Source organism: Dipodomys ordii, unplaced genomic scaffold (genome assembly GCF_000151885.1).
Source record: "Dipodomys ordii isolate 6190 unplaced genomic scaffold, Dord_2.0 Scaffold143, whole genome shotgun sequence".
Lineage (NCBI taxonomy): Eukaryota > Metazoa > Chordata > Mammalia > Rodentia > Heteromyidae > Dipodomys > Dipodomys ordii.
In genome coordinates, this window is record NW_012267359.1 from 1663344 (window position 1) to 1684633 (window position 21290).

General features: G+C 52.3%; 2 protein-coding genes across 3 annotated transcripts; one reads left to right on the forward strand and one right to left on the reverse strand.

The window, feature by feature from the left end:
* The first annotated feature begins 894 nt into the window (after positions 1–894).
* On the forward strand, positions 895–5039 carry Nsun5 (NOP2/Sun domain family, member 5). Its single transcript, XM_013031799.1, has 10 exons — positions 895–987; positions 1137–1259; positions 1616–1790; positions 1868–1976; positions 3531–3669; positions 3761–3876; positions 4097–4275; positions 4370–4577; positions 4665–4805; positions 4874–5039. The coding sequence occupies exons 1-10, from the start codon at positions 895–897 to the stop codon at positions 4986–4988; spliced, it is 1398 nt and encodes a 465-aa protein (XP_012887253.1). The 3' UTR covers positions 4989–5039.
* Positions 5040–5123: 84 nt separating this feature from the next.
* LOC105997378 (nuclear envelope pore membrane protein POM 121C-like) lies at positions 5124–21280 on the reverse strand. Of its 2 annotated transcripts, none has more exons than XM_013031797.1 (13): positions 20934–21280; positions 19513–19728; positions 18404–18562; positions 16048–16128; positions 15329–15500; positions 12741–12832; positions 12040–12113; positions 11604–11728; positions 11405–11507; positions 10995–11210; positions 8910–10529; positions 7032–7154; positions 5124–6801 (listed from the first exon to the last, which is right to left on the reverse strand). In XM_013031797.1, the coding sequence occupies exons 1-13, from the start codon at positions 21101–21103 to the stop codon at positions 6704–6706; spliced, it is 3249 nt and encodes a 1082-aa protein (XP_012887251.1). In that variant the 5' UTR covers positions 21104–21280; the 3' UTR covers positions 5124–6703. The 2 variants fall into 2 exon arrangements, with proteins under 2 accessions (XP_012887251.1, XP_012887250.1); XM_013031796.1 differs by having other exon boundaries at positions 11604–11722; positions 20934–21175.
* Between the last annotated feature and the right edge of the window lie 10 nt (positions 21281–21290).

Genomic DNA, 21290 nt, shown 5'->3' on the forward strand with positions numbered 1-21290 from the left:
AAACTGTTTACAGGAGCCACATCTCCAGCCCTGTACTTAAGTATTTTTTACTTTTTTGGTGGCACTGCAGTTTGAACTTAAGGCTCCACTACTTGAGCTACATCCCCTTTTCCCTTTTGGCTTTCGTTTGAAGGGTCTCATGCTTTTGCCTAGTTGGCCTCAGGCTTCAGTCCTCTACCTTGACTTTCCATCTAGCTGGGATTACAGATGCGCACCTCCACACCTGGCCCCCATGCTTAATTAAGTCTTTAAAAGCGGCTCTGGTCTGTGATGGAATCCGATCTCTCTCACCCTGTCACCCCCACCATGGCACCCCCACTAGAGTTCTCGGATTCCTCCAGGTGAGCTGGACCTGAGGACCGAGTGCTACTTCTAATTGAGCAGAACCGGGCACGGGACCCCTAACCTGTCTGTAACTGGTGTCGGCACCAAAAGCCACACAATCTTTCTCAGCGGAGGGTGACATGTTTTCTTTTTAGTACATGGGTTTGCAAGAGGGTGCTCTACCTCCCGAGCCACGCTCCCGTGCTTTTTGCTTTATTTTGCTAACCCTGCTATTCACGCCCGGCTTGTGGCTGGGATGGCAAGAGTGCTGGTGGCGATGGGATCTAATTTCCTCGCGGGGGCAGGCCATGAACGTGATCTTCCCTCACCTTCCGAGCAGCGAGGACTGCAGTGAGGAGCCGCCGCGCCAGGACGTGTGCTGTTTAGCTGAGGGGAATGGCTCACGGGGCAGCCGCGCTGGACTCGAACCCGCGGACCGGAGCCGATTTTGTTGTATACGCTAGTTGGCTGACGGCGGCCCGGTCCCGACGTAACGCGCGCCCTCTGACCCCGGAAGTGCGGGAGGGCACAAAGCCGGTTTCGCGACAGAGCCGTAAAGGCGCACGGAGCATGGCGCTGTACGCGGCGGCCGCCTCTGTGCTGGCGGGCGTGGAGGAGCGCCGGGGCTCTGTCCGGGCGCTGGTGTACTCCAGCGGCTTCCAGGTAGCGGGCGGAGGATCGGGGCTGGCGAGGGTCCCGGAGGGCGCGGAGGGCGCAGGCGGGGAGCGGGGGTTGGTCCCGGGGGCGATGGCGCGCCGGTGCCACGCTGGGGGCCTGCCGCCCACGTCGCGCGTCTCCCCTCGGCCTCGCAGAATGTGAAGCCGCTGTACGCGCTGGTGTGCGAGACGCAGCGCTTCGCTGCTGTGCTGGACGCCGTGATCGCCCGCGCAGGCCTGCTCCGCGCCGAGAAGAAGCTGCGGCCGCACCTGGCCAAGGTGAGCGGGGAGCGGGGGGGGGGGCAGGGGGCGGGCCTCACCTGCAGCCGCTGGCGGTCTGCTCTGTCTGGTCCGTGCTCCCAGATCCGATTCTCCGTATTGGCTTTTTTTGCGGTATGGGGGGAAAGGGCTTGAACTCAGCGCTGAGCCTTTTTTCTTTTTGCTCGAGGCTAGCTAGTCTACCACTTGAGCCACAGCTTCACTTCTAGCTTTTTGGTGGTTGGAGAAAAGAGCCTCACACAGACTTGGGCTACGAACCGCGATGCTCAGATCTCAGCCTCCTAATTAGCTGGGATGACAGGCAAGAACCACCGTTCGCCCTGTTCTTTATTGAGCCCATGTCGTTAATGCTTCAGGTGTTGGTGTACGAGTTGCTGCTGGGGAAGGGCTTCCGAGGCGGTGGGGGCCGATGGAAGGCCCTGATGGACCGGCACCAGGCTAGGCTCAAGGCTGAATTAGCCCGGCTCAAGGTTCAGCGGCATGTGAGCCGCAATGAGGACCTTTTGGAAGCAGAGTCCAAGCCTGGCTTAGGTGAGCCGAGGGAATTGAGGGGGTTGGCAATGCCCATCATCTAGGACCCGTGCCCCCTAAATGCTGTTGCTCCTTAGCTCCCAAGGTGCCACGGTACGTGCGGGTGAACACACTCAAGACCTGCACTGACGATGCAGTAGATTATTTCAAGAGAAAAGGTTTCTCCTACCAGGGCCGGGCTTCCAGGTGAGAGCTCAGCATCCTGCCTGCTTTTGCTTGGCTTGGGAGATGTCCGGGGCACTGGTGAGGCAGGGATCCCTGGGTCACGCTGGCTGACAGATCGCTCTCTGGGTTTTCTTCCTGCATTTCTGGCACTCTCCCATCTTTCCCCACCTTTTTTTTTTTTTGGTCAGTCATGAGGCCTGAACTCTGGGCCTGGGCACAGTCCCTGAGCTCTTCAGCTCAAGACTAGCACTCTACCACTTGAGCCACAGGGCCACTTCTGGCATTTTCTGCTTATGTGGTGCCTGAGGAACCGAACCCAGGGTCTCATGTATGCAAGGCAAGCATTCTACCACTGAGCCACCTTCCCAGCCCTCCCCACCTCTTTAAAAGGCACCACGCATCTGGGACTTGTTCCACCTTGCTTTTTGTCTTGTTGAGATAGAGGATCTCACTAGCTCCGGCTGGACACAAGCTCACCATGAGGCCCATTGCTTGGAACTTGGCAATCCTCTGTCAGCCTTTGAGTGCTGGAACTACATGGTTCCTGATTTTTTTTGTGCTATTCTAGAACTTGTACTAAGGGCCTGAGTGCCGTCCCTGTGCTGCTTTTGCTGAAGGCTAATGCTCTACCTCTTGAGCCACAGGGCCACTTATGGCTTTTTCTGAGATTGGAGATAAGCATCTCCTGGAGTTGCCTGCCCAGGCTGGCTTTGAACTGCAGTGCTCAGATCTCAGCCTTCTGAGTAGCTAGGATTAACACCTTTCAGCCACTGGCATCTCTGGCTGATTTGTCTTGACAAATTCTAGGAAGTTGCTTCTGCAGCTGCATCTTTCCCTTGCCTCTGTCTTAGCATAGATGTTACTCTGACTGTGGAATGTTGCTTGGAGAAAAAATGGAAGACAAGATCAGCTCTTATATGGATCTGGATGTCAGCCTCTCTGTGGTTCATGTTGCTTGAGTGGACAGTGCTCCTTGCAGCTGTAATCTGAGTGTTTTATGTTTTCTCTCTCCACCTCCACCCCCCCCCCCCATACTCTGGAAGCTCAGTTCTTCCAGAAAGCATTAATAGTGATGGCTTAGACTTACCAAGTGTTTTGAGTATTAACTTGTTTCATCTTCATATCTGCCATTATATAGAGGTGAACACCAAGGCCCAGTGTTAAGTCCCTTGCTTGCACTCTTGGTAAATAGTGGAGGTAGGATTTGATGCCCAATTGTACAACTTAAAACCCAGACTTTACTGATTGGGTTTGGCCGTCCCCCTCCCCCCTTTTTTCACTGATGCCAGGCTACAAACTCAGGAACTTCACTCACTTAGCTTGCTTACATGTGAATATGTGGTAGTCTACCTCTTGAGCCATGCCTTTAGCTGGACTTTTTGGTAGTCATTTGGAGATGGAGTCTTGAGAGCTTCTCTGCCTGTGACCTGCTGGACCTCAGACCCGAGCCTGTGCATGCTAGGCAAGAGTGTTTCTACACTACATCCTTTGTTATGGCTCTTGCAGATACTCATTGGATCCATTATGGGATCCATCAGCACCGAGATCAGAAATGTTGACAGTTCTTTCCCACAGCCTGGAGGACTTAAGGGCCCTTGAGGGAAAGCACTTTCTTCTGGATCCTTTGTTGCCTGAGCTGCTTGTGTTTCCCGCCCAGACAGACTTACATGATCACCCGCTGTACCTTGCTGGACACCTCCTCCTGCAGGATAAGGTCAGGGGTCACTAGAGGGAATGGGGGAGAGGGGGGTACTGCTGGGTGGGCAGGCTCACTCTGTTCAAGAACATGGTGCTCTGTCCCCCAGGCCAGCTGCCTCCCAGCCATGCTGCTGGCTCCACCTCCAGGCTCTCAAGTCATGGATGCCTGTGCTGCCCCTGGCAACAAGACAAGTCACTTAGCAGCTCTCCTGAAAAACCAGGGGTGAGCTGGGGTCAAGACGCAGAGCAGGGGTGGGCCTGGGCCTGGAAGTTGCAGGAAGAGATAGAATTCTTCAAGGGAGGTACTCAGGGGTCCTTAGATCTCCAGGTCAGTGTGTGTGTGACATGGGTCCTGAGAGGCCACCTGAATGCTATTTCTGTGACTTGATGACACCGATGGTGGGGTCAGAACTGCAACTTCACCCAAACCTCCTCTTCCCTAGGAAGATCTTCGCCTTTGATCTGGATGCCAAGCGCCTAGCAACCATGGCTACGCTGCTGGCTCGGGCTGGAGTCTCCTGTTGTGAGTTAGCAGAGGGTGACTTCCTGGCGGTGTCCCCTTCTGACCCACGGTATGCACAGGTCCAGTACATCTTGCTGGACCCTTCCTGCAGTGGCTCAGGTGAGGGTTGACAGCCAAGGCTGCTGGCCTGCCTCTGTGGGAAAGTCCAAGGGCCACTACAGCCTGAAGGCTTCATTGAGGATTCTCCTGGTAGGGATGTTGAGCCGGCAGCTAGAGGACCCAGCGGTGGCACCCAGCGAAGAGCGCCTGCGCGCCCTAGCGGGCTTCCAGCTGCGCGCCCTGCGCCACGCACTAAAGTTCCCTGCCTTGCAGCGCCTCGTCTATTCTACCTGCTCCCTCTGCCAAGAGGAGAATGAAGATGTAATCCAAGAAGCCCTGCAGGAGAGCTCAGGGGCCTTCAGGTGATGGTTCCCCCCCACCCTCCTGGGCCATGGGGGTCCCACTGTCCTGGTGCCCCCTTCCTAGATCTGAGCTGGCTTTCCTTGCAGGCTGGCTCCCACCCTACCCTCCTGGCCCCACCGAGGCCTCAATACGTTTCCAGGGGCTGAGCACTGCCTCCGGGCTTCCCCAGAGACCACACTTACTGGCGGCTTCTTCATTGCCGTCATTGAACGGGCAGAGGTGGCAAGGTGAGGGGTCTGGGGACTGCCTGGAGGGGCTGGTTGCTTGGGCATGCCTGACCTGGTGGTTCTTTCAGCTCAGCTCCACAGGATGAAGCACTGGCACAACTCACTCCTAGCTCAGCTGCAAGAAGGAAGAAGCGGCGGAAAGCAGCCTCCGGCCCTGGCCTCAATCTACTGCCATGCTCATAGAGGTGTGGGGCAATGCCTCTCTATGGCCAGGCCTCCCTGTGGCACTGGGGGCTCCAAGTCCCACCCCAATGGCTGCACAATGTCTGTCCCAGGAGTCATGCTTCTGGCACAAGTAAGAGTCAGGACAGTGTCTACGACAGATCACAGTTTTTATTCTTAATGACATAGCAAGGAGAAAAATCTCACATTCATACTAAAAACCCCACTTGGCAGGAATGAGTTCTAGTGGAAAGCCCCAGCCACCTCTAGTTTGGTGCTGGCAGGACCAATGTGTGTATACCTGGGCAATGCCAGAACCCAAGAGCCTGTCTTGACCTGAGGTGCAGGGGAGCCTCAGGTCTAGCTCATAACCGCTCCCCAACAGATGTTGGGCCCTTGAGGGCCAGGCTCCTTCCTCAGTTGCATGTGGCCAAGCCTAAGCAGTCAGCTGCCAGCTAATGGGATAGAGGGACACAGATGGGCAGTGCCTTCATACAACATTCAACCCTGGTCACCAGGGGAGGGGACTGTCACAGCTACAGCACATCGTCTATGACACAACTACATCTCCATGTGTCCAGAGGTGCTTGGGCCCTCCACCCAGGCAGAAGAACTACACCAACTACACGGCTAGACAGCATTTATACTGAACCACCTCAGTGAACCAAGCTTGAAGGAATTTAAAAGGCAATTTAGCTTAAATACAAAAATAAATTTATCTTGTTAAAAAAATGTTTAAATATTTTTTTTTCTTTTAATTTAGACACACGCATTCATACTTCTTGCAAAGAGGTTGGCAGGGCAGCAAGGCTGTGGGGGTGGGGGAAGGGGTTTGGGCAGGGCCCACAGACCTCTTCAGGGAAGGAAGGAGGCTGGGGAAGGAGAGGAGCAACCGAAGTCTTCACTTCCCGGGCCCCAAGCCCAGCTGCCAGCCCAAGTGAAAACCCCATTGGAAATTCACGAAGTCAGCACTGTAGGCATCAAGGGCACCACTTTCCACATTCAGTAAGCCCTGGGGGCTGGAGACAGTTAATTCCGGCACTACCAAAATGCCGCCATACATACAACTCAGTTCTTCCTCCAAACTCGATTCAAAGAGCAACACACAAGCATCAGACTAACACAAGACAAAGCTTGAACAAACAATCCCAGAGAGGCAGACGTGGGGGGGAGGGGGGCTGGGAGTAGTGATGGGTGTCCTGCCTACCCAGGAGCTGCTCTCCCAGAGCAGGGCTCGCCCCTGGCTCTAACAGGCTTAACAGTCTTGAGCCACCAAGCTTTTAGGAAGCCAAACTGGCAGAGACTAGAGATGAAACAAGGGGGTGGGACAGGAGGCAGCAAAGCCAGACTCATGGATTTCCCCCCCCAACCCCCGGCTTGGGGAACCGGGGAGGACCAAGCAGCAAGACATGGGAAGTCCAGGGGTCATCCTTGTCCCCATTCCACAGCAGTGGGGTGGGAGCTGCCTGACCACACGGTGTCATAGTCAGGGAAGGGACCGCACGGTATGTACATGTCCTTTAGTTTACCAGCCTCACCTGTTGGACTGTTCAGGTTAAGGTACTGGGCTAGTGCCCTGCCGCCTCCTCCAGCAGTGCCAGCCTCCTCTTGGGCTCCTCCCTGGCTGCTGGAGCCAGAGATCCAGGCTGGGTTTGCTTTATGGAATTCTGAGGCTCTTCCTAGCAAGTGCTGAGGTCCAGATGTAGGTAGGGGTGGGGTCCCGGGGCAGGGCTGGGCTACTTCTTGCGAGTATGCTGCCTTCGGGCCTGCAGTCGCTGTCGAGCCCCTGGAGTCTTGGATCCCGCACCGATGGAAAATGAAGGTGTCGCCGATCCTGTAAAGATGCAACAAGATCTTACCAGGCCCACGGCTGGTGCTCAGCTCTGGACAGTCAGCCAAGGCAGGAAGGGAAACCTTTCACCTGCTTCCCTAAGTCTATGCAAACTCCAAACCAGAGCCCCACTCACAGGCTGAACCCCATGAACCTGACCTTCACAGGGCCCAGAGTGCCAGTAGCCTGCCATTCTACCCCTTCTCCTTGCTGGTCAGAGGGGAGCTGCTTACCAAAAGGCCCAACTCCGGTGAAGCCTTGGGTGGGTGTTGAGGAGGTCCCAAAGGAGAGGCTGCTGCCTGCTGAGCCCACTCCAGGAGCAAGGGTGCTCTGGCCAAAGGTGGGGGTAGAGGTGCCTAGAACAAAGGAACCCAACAATGAGGATAGAGGTATGCAGCAGAGAAACTGAGTAGCAGCTGTGCTCTCAGCCTGTCAGTCCTAATGCCTGGAGCTTGGGCACCCACTGTGTCCCTTGATACTGAAGCCCTGGGGGGCCTGATCAAGAGACCTGCCTGCCATCAGGACCCAGCTTGTTGCCTTCTAGCCTTGGTCTCTGGCCCTGGCTTTCCAGAAGCTGGGCCTTTCCACACAGCAGCCTTTCTGAGGTACCCTGAGCTGCTCTGGGGAGAGCTAGGGGCTCACCTGCCAGCCAAGGCTGCTTCCTTACATGGCTTCCAAACTATTTCTCTTCTGCCTCCTTTAAACACCTAACAATTTTGTATTTTTCTGAGACAGAATCTTGCTTTGTGGCCAGGTGGGGCTCAGTCTTTGAGTGCTAGGATTACAGAAAGGCACCATTGTTGCAATCCAGCACAAGTTCAGATCAGTGTTAGTTGTGGTGGTGGATCTTTGCTGAGAGCCCCTGGGCTACTTCCCTTTGCCATCCTCATCTCTTTTATCAGTGGATGGCTGATGAACCCCTCAGAGCCACAACCACCTCTCTTCTTGCCCTCAATGCATTCCTTTCTTCACTCCTGTGACATCAGGCCCTGTCCCAGCTCCCATAAGGGCTGCAGGCCCTACTTTCGCTTTGGACCTCTTCCCATAGCTCCTCCTTTCTGCCATGAGACTCCACAGTTGGGGTTCAGTGCCTGATTTCAAGGGCCATCTCAACCCCTGGATGCAAGGAAAACACAATCCAACTGGCCACACTTGAAATTCACCATCAGTTCTCTAGCCGGCAAGTCTACACATTCTCTTCTCCCATTCGGTTCCTCCTCATTGGGCAGAGCTCAACATAAATGGCCCTCCTTGCCCCATGCCACCCTTATACACCCCAGGAACTTCAGCCCTATTCAATGAGGAAGCTCTCAGAACAAGATTATTCCTCTTGGGGCTGGGAAGGTGGCTCAGTGGTAGAGTGCTTGCCTTGCATGCATGAGGCCCTGGGGTCCATTCCTCAGCACCACATAAGCTAAAAGAAAAAAGCCGGAAGTGGCACTGTGGCTCAAGTGGTAGAGCGCTAGCCTTGAGCTGAAGAGCTGAGGGACAGCGCCCAGGCCCAGAGTTCAGGCCCCACGACCGGACCCCCCCCCCAAAAAAAAAGATTATTCCTCTGTCTGACATCCTAGTGTTTTTTTTCCTCCAGGAACATTCTTCTCTTCTGCCTGCCTCAAGGCCCTCAACCTCCTGACACTCTTGCCTGCGTAGGTGCACTTTCGTGCCTCCCTCTACCAGCTGGCCACGCATCTGCTCTGAGCCAGGTGGCACACACTCACAATCCCAGTACTAGAGGAAATGAAGCAGAAGGCTCAGTTTCAAACTAAGCCTGAGCAACATAGTAAAAAACAAATAGATCAAAAGAACAAGCACCCTCAGGCTCCACATGGAAACCACAGTTGTTCCTTCCTCATTACATGTTTCTAGTTGACTTCAATTTTTTTTTTGGTGCCAGTTCTGAGGCTTGAACTCAGGGGCTGGGTGCTGTCCCTAAGCTTTTTTGCAATAAGCCTAGCACCCTGCTATCTGAGCTGCAGTTCCACTGCCGGCATTTTTAGTGGTTAACTGGAAATAAGTCTCATGGATGGCTGGCTTCAAACCATGATCCTCACATCTCAGCACAAGCACTTGACATAGTGCTGGGCCCAGCAGTTATGTGCTCCTAAGCTTACCTCCAAACACAGGCTTGCTCTCAGGTGTGCCTGCCACGTTGAAAACGAAGGATGTGTTCTGGCCAGCCGTGCCCAGGGTGTTCTGACTCAAGCCACCACCGAAGGCGGTGGATGTGCCCGTGGTCCCACCCTGTCCAGCTCCAAAAGCAAAGGCTCCAGAGCTGGAGCTTGGGGTTGCCACACCGATCCCAAAGCCCCCACTGCCAGCTGGGGTGCCGGAGCTCCCAAAGGTGAACGGGGCCGGGGTGGAGCTGCCAAACACAGAGCTGGTGGTCCCAGTGCTGGTGGTCTGGGTGGTGGCTGTCCCAAAGGAGAAAACGGTGGTGGTGCTGCCGAAGGCGGGCTGTGTGCTGGCTGGGGCGCCAAAGGCGGACGCTGTGCCTTTCAGAGCACCAAAAGCTGGGAGCACAGAAGTCCCAAAGGCTGCAGGGGCCGGTGCAGGGGTGGGTGCTGGCACTGCTGCTGGGGCCGCAGAGGTCCCAAAGGTGAAGGTGCTGCCGAAGCTAGGGGCAAGGGCAGGCTTGGTGGTCCCTGGAGGCTGCCCCTCAGTGGCCCCAAATGCCGGCTGGGTACTAGCGCCTGGGTATGGTGGGAGTGCCGCCTTGGTGCCAGAACCAAAGGGAATGTTGAAGGCGGGGGTGGTGGTGCTGAAGGTGAGGCTGGGCTGGCTAGTGGTGGCTGTGGCTGTGGCTGAGGTGGTGAGTCCGCTGCCGAAGCCGCTGAAGCCAGTGGAGCCACTGCTGTTGGCCGGGAGAGCTGTGGCATTGGATGGCAGCTGCCCGAAGGTGTTGGGTGCTGGGGTCAGTGGGGTTGGAGCCTTGCCAAACTGGAACACGGGGCCCCCAGGTGTGGGGAAGCTGCTGGCAGAGGCGGGGGTTGCCCCAAAGAGAAACGGCTGTGAGCTACAGGTGCCAGGCTCGGTGCCCGTGGTGCTGGCTGCACTGGGTGTGACGAAGCCAAACACTGGCTTTGCGACAGAGTCTACAGATGAGCTGGTGGTGCTGGAGGTGGTGGTAGCCGTAGGCAGGCTGGCAAAGGCAGGGGCGGTGGCCGCTGTGGTCGTGGTTGTAGTTGTGGTCGGTTTCAAGAATGGGGGGGCTGAGGACACGGAGGCTGGCAGCCCCATGCTACCAAAAATCGGCTTGAAAGCCTGAGCAGCCGTGCTGTCATCAGAGAGCACAGGTGGTGAGGGGCCAGTGCCCTCACTTTTAGGAGTGGCCAGAAAAATGGGCTTGAACATAGGAGAAGCTACAGTGGCTGGCGCTGGAGCAGCCATGGCGGCGGCAGTGGTGGCGGCAACGGTGGCAGTGGCGGTGGCGGCAGTGGCTGTGGTGGCAGCCATGGTGGTGAAGGAAGAAGAGGAGATGGAGGTGGAGGAGGATGCAGCAACAGGGCTAGGAAGTGAGCTGCTGGGCACCCCACCCAACACACTGGACTTGGGGGTAGGAGATGGGGCAGGGGCGCCTTGGGTGGTGACTGGCAGCTCAGGGACAGAGGCGAGAGGTGACTTGGTGTCCTTGGCCGGGGCCAGTTCAGGAAAGGTGGCTGCAGGCGGTGTGGGGCCAGGGCTGGCCGTCTTGGGAGGTGAAGGGGCGGAAGAGGCCGCTGGCCTCACAGACTCTGGAAGGTGAGAGGAAGGTGAGGTCTGTGGACATCCACAGGACAGTCCCCAACTTGTGTCCTCCGGTGCCCACCATGCTAGGGACCCAAAGCCAAGACATGTGGCCCACACAACAGCTCAAGGTGTTCATGTCTGCACCCTACACGGCCTGGTGTGGACACTGCCTTGAGCATTGAGGATGGAGGAGTGCACAGATGCAGGACTGCTGAGTGAACACTCGCCCCGCCTGGCGAGCTCAAGGGGCTGTCCACTCTGCTGCCCTCCAACCCTCCCTCCCACCACCAAGCACAGCAGCACAGCTAGGTGCTGTCTCATTCACACTGACCACCATGGGGCCATGATGGCAGCCGGGATGGGGCCATGATGGGGCTCCGGGAAAGGCGACACCTGGCCTCTGGGCTAGGGAACTTGGGGAGCCTGAAGAAGCTGTCCCACATCCATTTAGGCAGAGGGCCTGCACTCACCTGGGAAGGCTGGCAGCACTGGGGGGCCCTGCATCTTCTTCAAGCTCTCCAACAGTGGGTTAGCAGAGGGGGCTGGGAGGGAGGCCAGGGGAGAGGCCAGGAGGGAGGCTGAAGGGGAGGCTGCTGAAGAAGCTGGTGCCACAGCAGGCAGGGAGAAAGTAAAGGAGGGCTGGGCTGATGCTGGTGGGGTCTCGGTGACAGAGGTGGAGGAGTTATCTAAGGAGGAAACACAAGACGCCATGGTAGCCGGGCATGCTCACCTTGATTGCTTCCTCCCATGCTCCTGGGGTTAGGCAGTATAGAGCCACCCATGAGGGAGGAACTCTCCACATTAGGCCTTAAAGGACACAAATGCCAAAATAACATCCAAGGCTGAACAAGGCGGCCCTCTGCAAACCTGCAGGCCTTACCGGTTGCATCCTCCAGGGCCTTGTTAAACCACTGCAGCGATGCCTTCTTCTCCATGTCCAGGTCCTCAGCAGTGATGGAATAGCCAAGCTGAGGCGGTGGAGGCTGTGGGAGAGTGGAGCAGAGGTCAGACCACTGAACAGAGCCAAGCCTAGAGTTCAGCCTTCCTGTGGCAAGGAAAGTGGGGTCCCGCAGACATACCAAGGTCAGCTGGTCCCCCCGCCTGGAAGGCAGCAGCGGCGTCTTCCTTTTCCGCTTCCCAGAGGTGTTTGGTGTGGCGGGGGAGGGACTGGGGCCCTGCTTCGTCCGTGTGGCCACATCTGCAACTGAACAAAGCGTGGGCTGGCACCCCTTCTCCTGAAGGAACACCCAGAGCCAACGCCGTACCACCCTGACACACTCTTCTGTATGAAGAGCAGTGCTCAAAGCGCATGTGCACACCTCTAGTGTGTGAGCACAGCTGCGTGGCTCCAGCAGTCACACAGAGGTCACACCGATGTGCCTGTTACCACACCCTTGGCACACCACTGTCTCGTATCCACCACATCCCAGACAGAGCATCACTCAACCCTGTGCACTCAGCCCCATGTATCTACAGTTTCTATCAACGTGGCTCCCACTGCAGCTGTCTGCTCACCCCTTTCTCCCTGCGACTCTGTGTCTGTCACGAGTGGAGGTGAGGAGCTGGAGTGATGACACGGCACGTCTTCTCTGTAGGAAATTTGAAAGGGCAAAATTTAATTGAGAAAGCACCTTTTTTTTTTTTTGGTCAGTCGTGGGGCTTGAACTCTGGGCCTGGGCACTGTCCCTAAGCTTTTCTGTTAAAGACCAGCACTCTACCACGTTGAGCCACTTCCAGTTTCCTAGAAGTTCATTAGAGATTAGAGTCTCATGAACTTTCCTGCCCAGGTTAGCTCTGAAGCACAATCTCAGATCTCAGCCTCCTGAGTAGTTAGGATTACAGGATAAGCCACCCAGCTAGAGAAAGAACTTTTATGTATGCAATGATTACCTTAACTCCCCCCTAACCATCAAATAGCTAAAATGTAGGACACCACAAGATCTCAGTAGGCTGGGGCATTGAAGGTCACAAGAAGACCCTAATAATTCATGGAGGGCATGAGAAACCACAAAACAGTCACCTTCAAACCCACAGCCTGCCAATAGTGGGGGGGGGGGAAGGCGGCACTGGGGGGGTGTCCTAGACACATCTATCCCTGACGGGAGCTCCAGTGACTAAACTACCAGGCCAGTGGGACTCCAAGACCAGAGCAGTCCAGTGGGATTTAAGTTCTACCCCCTGCACACAGCATAAGGGGGCTGGAGAATGGGGAATACCTTGTTTTCTTAGCCGGCCTTTCGGGGGTCTGGGAGCGTGAGGAGGCTGGGCTGGAAAAGGGGGATGACGTGGGACCACTCCTCTTCCACAGCTGAAAGAAAAACAAAGCAACATGACTGAACTTATTAAATATGGTTATATGTACAAAAATCCTAAAGCATATACAGCAGAGCATCTGGAATTTAGTTAATTTTCAGAATACAAATGTTTCTGTATTTCCACATACCAGCAAGACAATCACATCTTAAAGGTATGATCTATAATAGTATAAAAAACATGTAACTAGGGCTGGGAAGGTGGCTCAGTGGTAGAGCGCTTGCCTTGCATGCCTGAGGCCCTGGGTTCGATCCCTCAGCACCACATAAGCAAAAAGAAAAAAGCCAGAAGTGGTGCTGTGGCTCAAATGGTAGAGCGCTAGCCTTGAGCTGAAGAGCTGAGGGACAGCACCCAGGCCCAGAGTTCAGGCCCCACAACAGGACCTCCCCCCAAAAAAACAAACAAAACAAAACAACAACAACAACAAAACCATGTAACTGCTGGGTGCTGGGGACTCAGGCCTGTAATCCTAGCCTAACCCCACAGCACTGGGAAAGGACAATCCTATCAATAAAGGTCGCTGAAAGGAATGGATATTATGGGGAAAGGGGCAGAATTTGCTCTCTATACCACACCTCATACAAAGATGAGGTTCAGGCAGCGTTAACTATAGAGCAAAAAACAATAAAGCTTCTAAAAGACAGCATAGGAGAAAATCCTCATAATTTTAGGTAGGTTGAGATTTCCTGAATAGCACAACTACATACACTATCGCAGCAAAGTGGTAAAGCACTGAGAACTCAGGTCAACTGACTGAAGGCTTTCATTGAAACCATATGAAGAAGGCTGATAATGTACCACATAAACAGAAAAAGCCAGAAGTTTGCTCAAATGGTAGAGCACTAGCCTTGAGCACAGAGATCCTCAGGGACAGTGTCCAGGACCTAAATTCAAGCCCCAGAATTAGCAAAACAAAAAACAAACAAAAAAACCCCACAAAACAAAATACAAAACATGGGGCTGAGAAGGTGGCTCAGTGGTACTAGTGCTTGCCTTGCATGCATGAGGCCCTGGGTTCAATTCCTCAGCACCACATCGATAGAAAAAAGAAAGTGGCGCTATGGCTCAAGTGGTAGAGCATTAGCCTTGAGCTGAAGAGGTGAAGGACAATGCCCAGGCCCAGAGCTCAGGTGTGCATGCGCGCGCACACACACACACACACACACACACGCACGCACGCGCTTGCTTTAATTTGCATTCCTGAGTACTATCGATATGCTTATTGGTTATTGTTTTACCTGTGTGTGTATGTGTGGGGCCTGTTCCTGTGGCTTGAAGGTGCAGTCTGAGTTTCTTTTCCTCAAGGTTAGTGCCCTACCACTTGTGTCACAGACCTCCACTTCCAGCTTCTTTTGGTGGTTAGTTAGAAATAAAAGACTGGCCAGGCGCCGGTGGCTCATGCCTATAACCCTAGCTACTTAGGAGGCTGAGATCTGGGGATCATGCTTCCAAGCCCACTCAGGAAGGAAAGGCCATGAGACTCTCATCTCCAATAAACCACTCAGAAAACCAGAAATGGCACTGTGGCTCAAGTGGTAGAACACTCACCTTGAGCTGAAGAGCTGAGGGACAGTGCCCAGGCCCAGAGTTCAAGCCCCATGACTGACAAAAAAAAAAAAGACTTTGCTGCCTAGGCTGGCTTTAAACTGTGATCCTCAGATCTCACCGCCCAGTACTGTTATTTTCTTTGAAGAAGTATCTGTGTATGTTTTATTGCTCATTTGCATAGATTATCTTTTGCTAGGATTATAGGCATGAGCCACCATGCCTGGCCAGTCTTTTATTTCTAACTAACCACCAAAAGAAGTCCTAGTACTTGAACTCAGGGCCTGGACATTGTCCTTTAGTTTTTTGGCTGAAGGCTGGCACTCATCACTTGAGCTATACCTCCACTTTCAGCTTTTGATGTGGTGAATTGGAGTTTCTTGGTGGCAGACACCAGTGGCTCACAACTGTAAATCTAGCTAACTCAGGAGGCTGAGATTTTTGGATCCCAATTCAAAAGCATCTTGGGCAAGAAAAGTCTGTAAGACTCTTATCTCCAATTAAGCATGAAAAAAATCAAGAAGTTGAGCTGTGGCTTAGGTGGTAGAATGCTAGCCTTGAGCAATAAAACTCAGAGGCAGTGCCCAGGCCCTGAGTTCAAACCCCAGGATGAAAAGTCTTTCAGATTTGGTTGCTCTGGCTGACTTCCAACCGGGATCCTCAAGTCTCAGCCTCTTAAGCAGCTAGGATTACAGGCCTGAGCCACAAGTGCCCAGTTACGTTACTTTAGAACACAGTTTTAGTATGTCCCTACTATTCATAGAGCTATTTATAAGGACAACTAGAATCGCATGACTTGTTGTGTGTGAGGACAGTACTGAGGTTAAAACTCAGTACCTATAGCTTAGAGGCATTCCCACGTGGGAGTGACAGCCAAAAAGTGGTTGGTAATCACCTGCTCAACAATTAATGCTGGGAAGCCCTAACCTGTGCTGCTGGTGTGTACCTGAGACACGCCTCGGGAAGAGCTGTAAGAGCTGGTGATGGCGTTGCGGCTGGAGCTCAGGATGCCCCCTGTGCATGTGCTCGTCAGGGAGCTCACAGAAGAGGTGCGTGACCGCTTATTTAAGTGGTCATCTGTGCTCTGGGAAGTGAGGCCTCTCTTCAGAGATCCAGGCCTAAGGAAGAAAAACAGGCAAGACATTATCACAGGAAGCATTCTCTTACAGTTTCATCAGAGTTCAAACACCTTTCTTACTAAAGCCAAAGGGAAAATGACAGATAATACTCTAAATCTGCAATAAGTTTTTGGCTACATATAACTGACACAAGCCAAATGGAGAAAGCCAAATACTGAAAACTGAAATGTGATTCCATGAATGCAACATTAGAAGATGCTCAACGGACTATGATGGGGGTGGTGTGTATGTGTGCTCCTGGGGTGGGCTGGCATGGGGGATGATGAATGGCAATTGATGCACTAATCACCCTGTGATGGATTCATGTTAACTTTAAACAGATAATATCCTCTACACCAATTATGCCCAAATAAAGCTGTTTCGTGGTACACACATGTAATGCCAGCAATGAGAAGCTGAGGCAGGAGCTTGGGTTCCAGGCTAGTCGAACTACACAGTGAGATGAGACCCTGTCTCCCCAAGAAGCAAACAGCCATATTCAGACTTGTTCATGGCAACTATTTCCCCAAGAAGCACCCTCACTTACTTAGGAACAAAAGAGGCTGGGATGCCATTGGCCACAAGAGGTTCAAATGCTGAATGTCCACTCCCACTGCTATCATGGCGCCTGTGAGAAAACCAAAATTCTCCCATTAAAGCACATTTTTGTATTCCTGGGGCCTCGTGTGATCTCTGCCCAAGGATAGGTTCTGTCCTTAATTACATTTCAAATATCTGCACTTCTGGCCAGGCGCCAGTGGCTCACGCCTGTAATCCTAGCTACTCAGGAGGCTGAGATCTGAGGATCATGGTTCAAAGCCAGCCCGGTAGGAAAGTATGTGAGATTCTTAGCTCCAATTCACAACCAGAAAAACTGGAAGTGGCACTGTGGCTCAAGTGGTAGAGTGCTATCTTGAGCTGAAGAGCTGAAAGGAGCATGCAGACCCAGAGTTCAAGCCCCACGACCAACAAAAATAAAAATCCACTCTTCTGAATGGCAAATCTAATCTAAGGTTGTTTTGGGTAGTGAAGGGCAGAGCACCTTCAGTACTTCTATCTCACTGGAACACCCAACTATATTATGATCCTGAGAAAGCGCGACACTATTCAGAGAACCAGCCTGTTCCCCACAATGCTCTGGGGGTGACAGGTCACAGTGCCAAGCCACACAGGGCATATGACTGCTGCTGATCCCAGCCTCAGGGAAGAGTACCCATCCTGTCACAGTAGACCTCTGAGATCAGCACACACCTCCCTGACCCTACAGCCTTCTACTTCTTCCCACCCAACCATTCCTGCTTGGCTGGATGACACTGTAGACGCTGTCTGTGGTCACTTTTGTTGAGCCTCCCATATGCAGATACTTGCCCACTTAGCATTTCCCAAACTCAGCTTTGTCATGTAGCACCAAGGATGGCAACCATGACACTAGCAGAAATGAACAGCTTGGTGGAGGAAATAGGGCACTGGTAGTGTTTCAGGTGTGGGTCATCTCCTCATAGTGCTCAGCCGTGATCCTTTTTATAAACAGGCTGTGCCCATTACCCCTAATACCTTTTCCTTATCCCAGTTACTTTATTTTACCACTAAAAAAACTGCCACTGGGCACCAGTAGCTCACACATATAATCCTAGCTACTCAGGAGGCTGAGAACTGAAGATCACGGTGGGAAGCCAGCCTGGACAGGAAAATCTGTGACTCTTTATCTCTAATAAACTGCTGCCAGAAGTAGAGATGTGGCTCAAGTGGTAGAGTACTAGCATTGAACGAAAATGAAGCTCAAGGGCAATGCCCAGGACCTTAGTGCTCAAGACCCAGAACCGGCATCAAAATACACACACACACACACACAAATCCTATTTCTCAGAGATAGGGGATTCTGCCATCTTTGGAACTGGGTACACAGGGATGATGAGTATCTGTAAAGTGGAAGTGAGGTGCTGGTGACTCACACCTGTAAAACTAGGTACTGAGGAAGGGGAGATATAGAGGACTGCATTTGAAGCCAGTCTTGGCAGCAAAGTCTGAGAGACTCCATCTCTAAAAATAACAAAAAGCAGGGCTGGAGGTATGGCTCAAGTGGTATAACACCAGACAAGCAAGCATAAAACCTGAGTTCAAACCACTGTACTGCCACACTCATATGTGTGTGCACACACACACACGTATGCACAGACACATGCACAGAGTGTTAGGCCAGGTTGTCTGAGGCTTGGTGGCAGTGCTTGTCCCAGCACTGGCAGAGTAAAAGTGGACTTTTTTCTTCTTTCTTTTTGGTCGGTTGTGGCGCCTGAACTCTGACCCTCAGCTCTACCATTTGAGCCACAGTGCCACTTCCAGATTTTTCTGCTTATGTGGTCCTGAGGAATCGAACCCAGGGCCTCATGCATGCAAGACAAGTAATCTCCTTCCCAGCCCCAAGGTGGGCTCTTCAAATGACTCTTTGGAAACCACAAATAGTCCTGAGCCTCCACTACCTCCTCTGCCCCTCCCCCACTTCCATTCTCAGGAACCTGTTACTCCACTTCCCAAAGAACTCCATGGGAGCCCAGAGAGGCACTGATTCTCCTCCAGCCCTGAGAAGCCTGCCATAAAGAGAAAAGTATTCACTTTCCTTTCACAAGAATTTCCTTCAGATTGACATTTTGATTGGTAGTTAACTCACAATTGTGTAGGGAACACTGAGCAACCTGGCTTGAAAAATAATTTAAAGTTTCTGTGCTAAAACAGGGAGACAAACAGTTAGAGCTGTCAGCTTGCCTCCACTAATGGAAAACTATAAAATGTATCTAGTTGGATGGCATGGACCAGCCCCTTACCGGGCTGTTCCATATGAGCCTGAGAAGGGGCCAAGTGAGGTCACACACTGCAGCTGCAGTTTACAGTTCCACTGGGTTTATTACCGTCTCTTGTTTTCCTGTCCATCAGCAAAGATTTGGTCTTCTTCCTCCACAGCTCTTTTCTTCCTCTCTTTGAGGGCGTTCAGGACGGTCTCCTTTGCACATGGGTCTGGGGCATTTCTGGTTGGTGAGGACAGTGCTGCGTTCACTACCTGCTCTGGTCTGTAATGAAAGACAAAATTCTAGCAGGAAGAGATTCTGAACAACCTCATACCAAATAGTTTAGTCTTCAGTAATTGGAACTGAAACAAAACAAAAAACCCAAAAGCAAATTTATCCATTCACTGAAACTGCCATTAATTAGCTATGAAAAAAAATGCACAGACCAAAAATGCTAACTTGAACTAGAATTTGAGATTTTACTTTCAAATAATCAACCACTTCTTTTTTTTTTTTTTGGTTGGTTGGTTGTGGGGCTTTGAACTCAGGGCCTGTGCTCTGTCCCTGAGCTTTTCTGGTGGGTAATTAATTGGAGACAAAAATCTCATAGATTTTACTGCCTGGGCTGGCTTCAAATCACAATCCTCAGATCTCAGTCTCCTGAGTAGCTAGGATTATAGATATGATCCACTGATGCCCAGCTCACTTTTTAAAATTTTTATAGGTTCTTTGTGATTCTTTTTTTTTTTTTAATGCTGCTACAGAGGCTGGAACTCAGGGTTTCAAACTCTCACTGGTTTTTGTGCACAGCTGGTACTCTATCCCTTAAGCCATGCCTCCAATCCAGCATTTTTGTAGTTAACCAGATAGAGATGGGAGTCTGCTCAACCCAGCTTCAAACTGTGGTCCTCCAGGTCTCAGCTTCAGAGTACCCTTCTTATAGCTGTTTGGTCAGAGGAATGGCTGGGAATAAGAGTGGAGGGGGCTGGGAATGTGGCTTAGTGGCAGAGTGCTTTCCTAGCATGTATGAAGTCCTGTTTTCACTTTCTCAGAACCAATAAACAGAAAAAACTGGAATTGGTGCTGTGGCTCAAGTGGTAGAGTACTAGCCTTGAGCAAAAGAAACTCAGGGACAGTGCCCAGGCCATGAGTTCAAGCCCCAGGATTGCCCCCCCCCCCAAAAAAAAGGAAAAGAGTGGATACAAAGGTGAGCATACTCCAACAATACTCACACTGGAGAACGCATCAGTTTGCTGTTGGGAGGGGCAATTCTCACGGTCACTGGGCTGCACACCATCCTCGAGTTCCGTGCAGAGAGCACAGTCTTCTTATGACAACCATTCCAGCACACTGTGGGCAGCACTCCCAGCAAGGAGTACTGGGCCTGCTGGATTGGGTAGCGTCTGCGAGGTGTTATTACAAAACGGTTGGATGAGGACCCACTGTCCCTGCAGAGAATGGGACAGCCAACCAGGGAACCAAAGAGAATGAAAAGAACGTTAGAAAATTTAAATGGCTAGAGAATCACAGAAGTTCACTCACACATTTTCCAAATAGTTTCAATCTCTTTCTAAAGAGCACAGACCGCAATTTTATGACTATATTCCCTATTCCATGTAAGGAATAAGTGACAGCTTATTACTTAGTGAACACTAAATCCAACAGTTTTGGAGGAAGCTTGGAAGAGTCATGCAACCGTTTTTGGTAAATCATCAGCACAGAAAACCAAACTTTTTGTTGTTGTTTGTGCCTGTGCTGGGACTGAATTCAGGGCCTCATGCTCTTACTCAGCTTTTCTGCCCACGACTAGCATTAGCATTTTTGGCTTTTTTCCCTCCCCAGTACAAGGGTTTGAACTCACCACCTTGTGATTATTTGCTCTGCTGAGGCTCTACCACCTAAACCACACCACCATCCTGGTTTTCTGCTGGTTAATCTGTTGATAAGTCTCTTACAAATTTTTCCACCAAAGCTGGCTTCGAAATCATATTCTCCAGATCTCAGCCTCCTAAGTAGTATTACTGAGCTAGCTCAAAGATTTTTAAGCTCATCCTCTACATTTATTAAGAATTCAAGACAAGAGTGGTGGTGCACACCTATAATACCAGACTCAGAAAATAGAAAAAGGACGATCACTAAGGTTCAAGGCCAATTTGGACAAAGGTATTCACAAGTTTCTCTCAGAAATCAAAGGACAAAATTAAAGGATCAGAAGTTTAGTTCCCATGACGGGAGTATGCTGAAGTACTTGGGGATCCAATTTCCAGTATAAGGAAAGAAATGTGTAACTTGATCAACTTTATCAACAAAATTTTCAAGGAGTTATTTCCTGTGATGCCTCTTTGAGTTCTGATGATAAAATTTCCTTAACTTGTCCAAAGGCAAAAACAGGGCCAAACTAACTGTACGACTGAACTCGAAGAAAAGGCCTTTCCCATCTTAAGATATTTTCATGTCTTAGTAATCGCTCCACTGTCTAGACCATTCTAACTTTCAGGCAGTTCCAGGACCTGCCAAGAAGGGAAGCGCTCTGGCCACACTTCTCACTCAAGAGTCAGAGGGTAGGAGGCGGCCCACAAGAAAATTTCGGATGTTAAAATCAAGCCCCCAGCCAGATCCTACCGGGGCGGGTGGGCTGATCGGCCCGTCTTACCGCTGGAAAGGCCTCCTGGAGGGCCCGAGGAGCTGCGTGGAGAGCGGGGAGCGGACAGGGTGGAGGCGCGGGCCCGGCGGCGGAGAGCGAGCGGACGGCGGGGGGCGCAGGCCTAGCCTGTCGGGGGCGGGCGGGGGCGGTGGGCCCGGCTTGCCCAGGTAGCTGCCCATAAGGAGCAGTTCGGCGGGGTCAGGTCCTTCGAGTAGGCTTCGCGACTCCGGAACGCCTCCGTTCGCAGCGGCCTTGGAAGGAGGTGTGACGAGCAACGTCCTCGGGCGCCGCGCGAAACGCGCGGATGAGGCGCGCGGACCTCGGGGCTCGCGGGTCAGCCCCCACCAGGCCGCGGTGGCCCCCACT

Bases quoted from the DNA above. Each gene is read 5' to 3' on its own strand.
- Nsun5 (XM_013031799.1), top strand. From the start codon at position 895: ATGGCGCTGTACGCGGCGGCCGCCTCTGTGCTGGCGGGCGTGGAGGAG. The intron at 1,791-1,867 runs GTGAGCCGAGGG...GTTGCTCCTTAG, and splicing joins AGAGTCCAAGCCTGGCTTAG to CTCCCAAGGTGCCACGGTAC. The intron at 1,977-3,530 runs GTGAGAGCTCAG...TCTTTCCCACAG, and splicing joins TACCAGGGCCGGGCTTCCAG to CCTGGAGGACTTAAGGGCCC.
- LOC105997378 (XM_013031797.1), bottom strand. From the start codon at position 21,103: ATGGGCAGCTACCTGGGCAAGCCGGGCCCACCGCCCCCGCCCGCCCCC. The intron at 19,729-20,933 runs GTAAGACGGGCC...CATTCTCTGCAG, and splicing joins TCCAGGAGGCCTTTCCAGCG to GGACAGTGGGTCCTCATCCA. The intron at 18,563-19,512 runs GTGAGTATTGTT...CTTTCATTACAG, and splicing joins AAACTGATGCGTTCTCCAGT to ACCAGAGCAGGTAGTGAACG.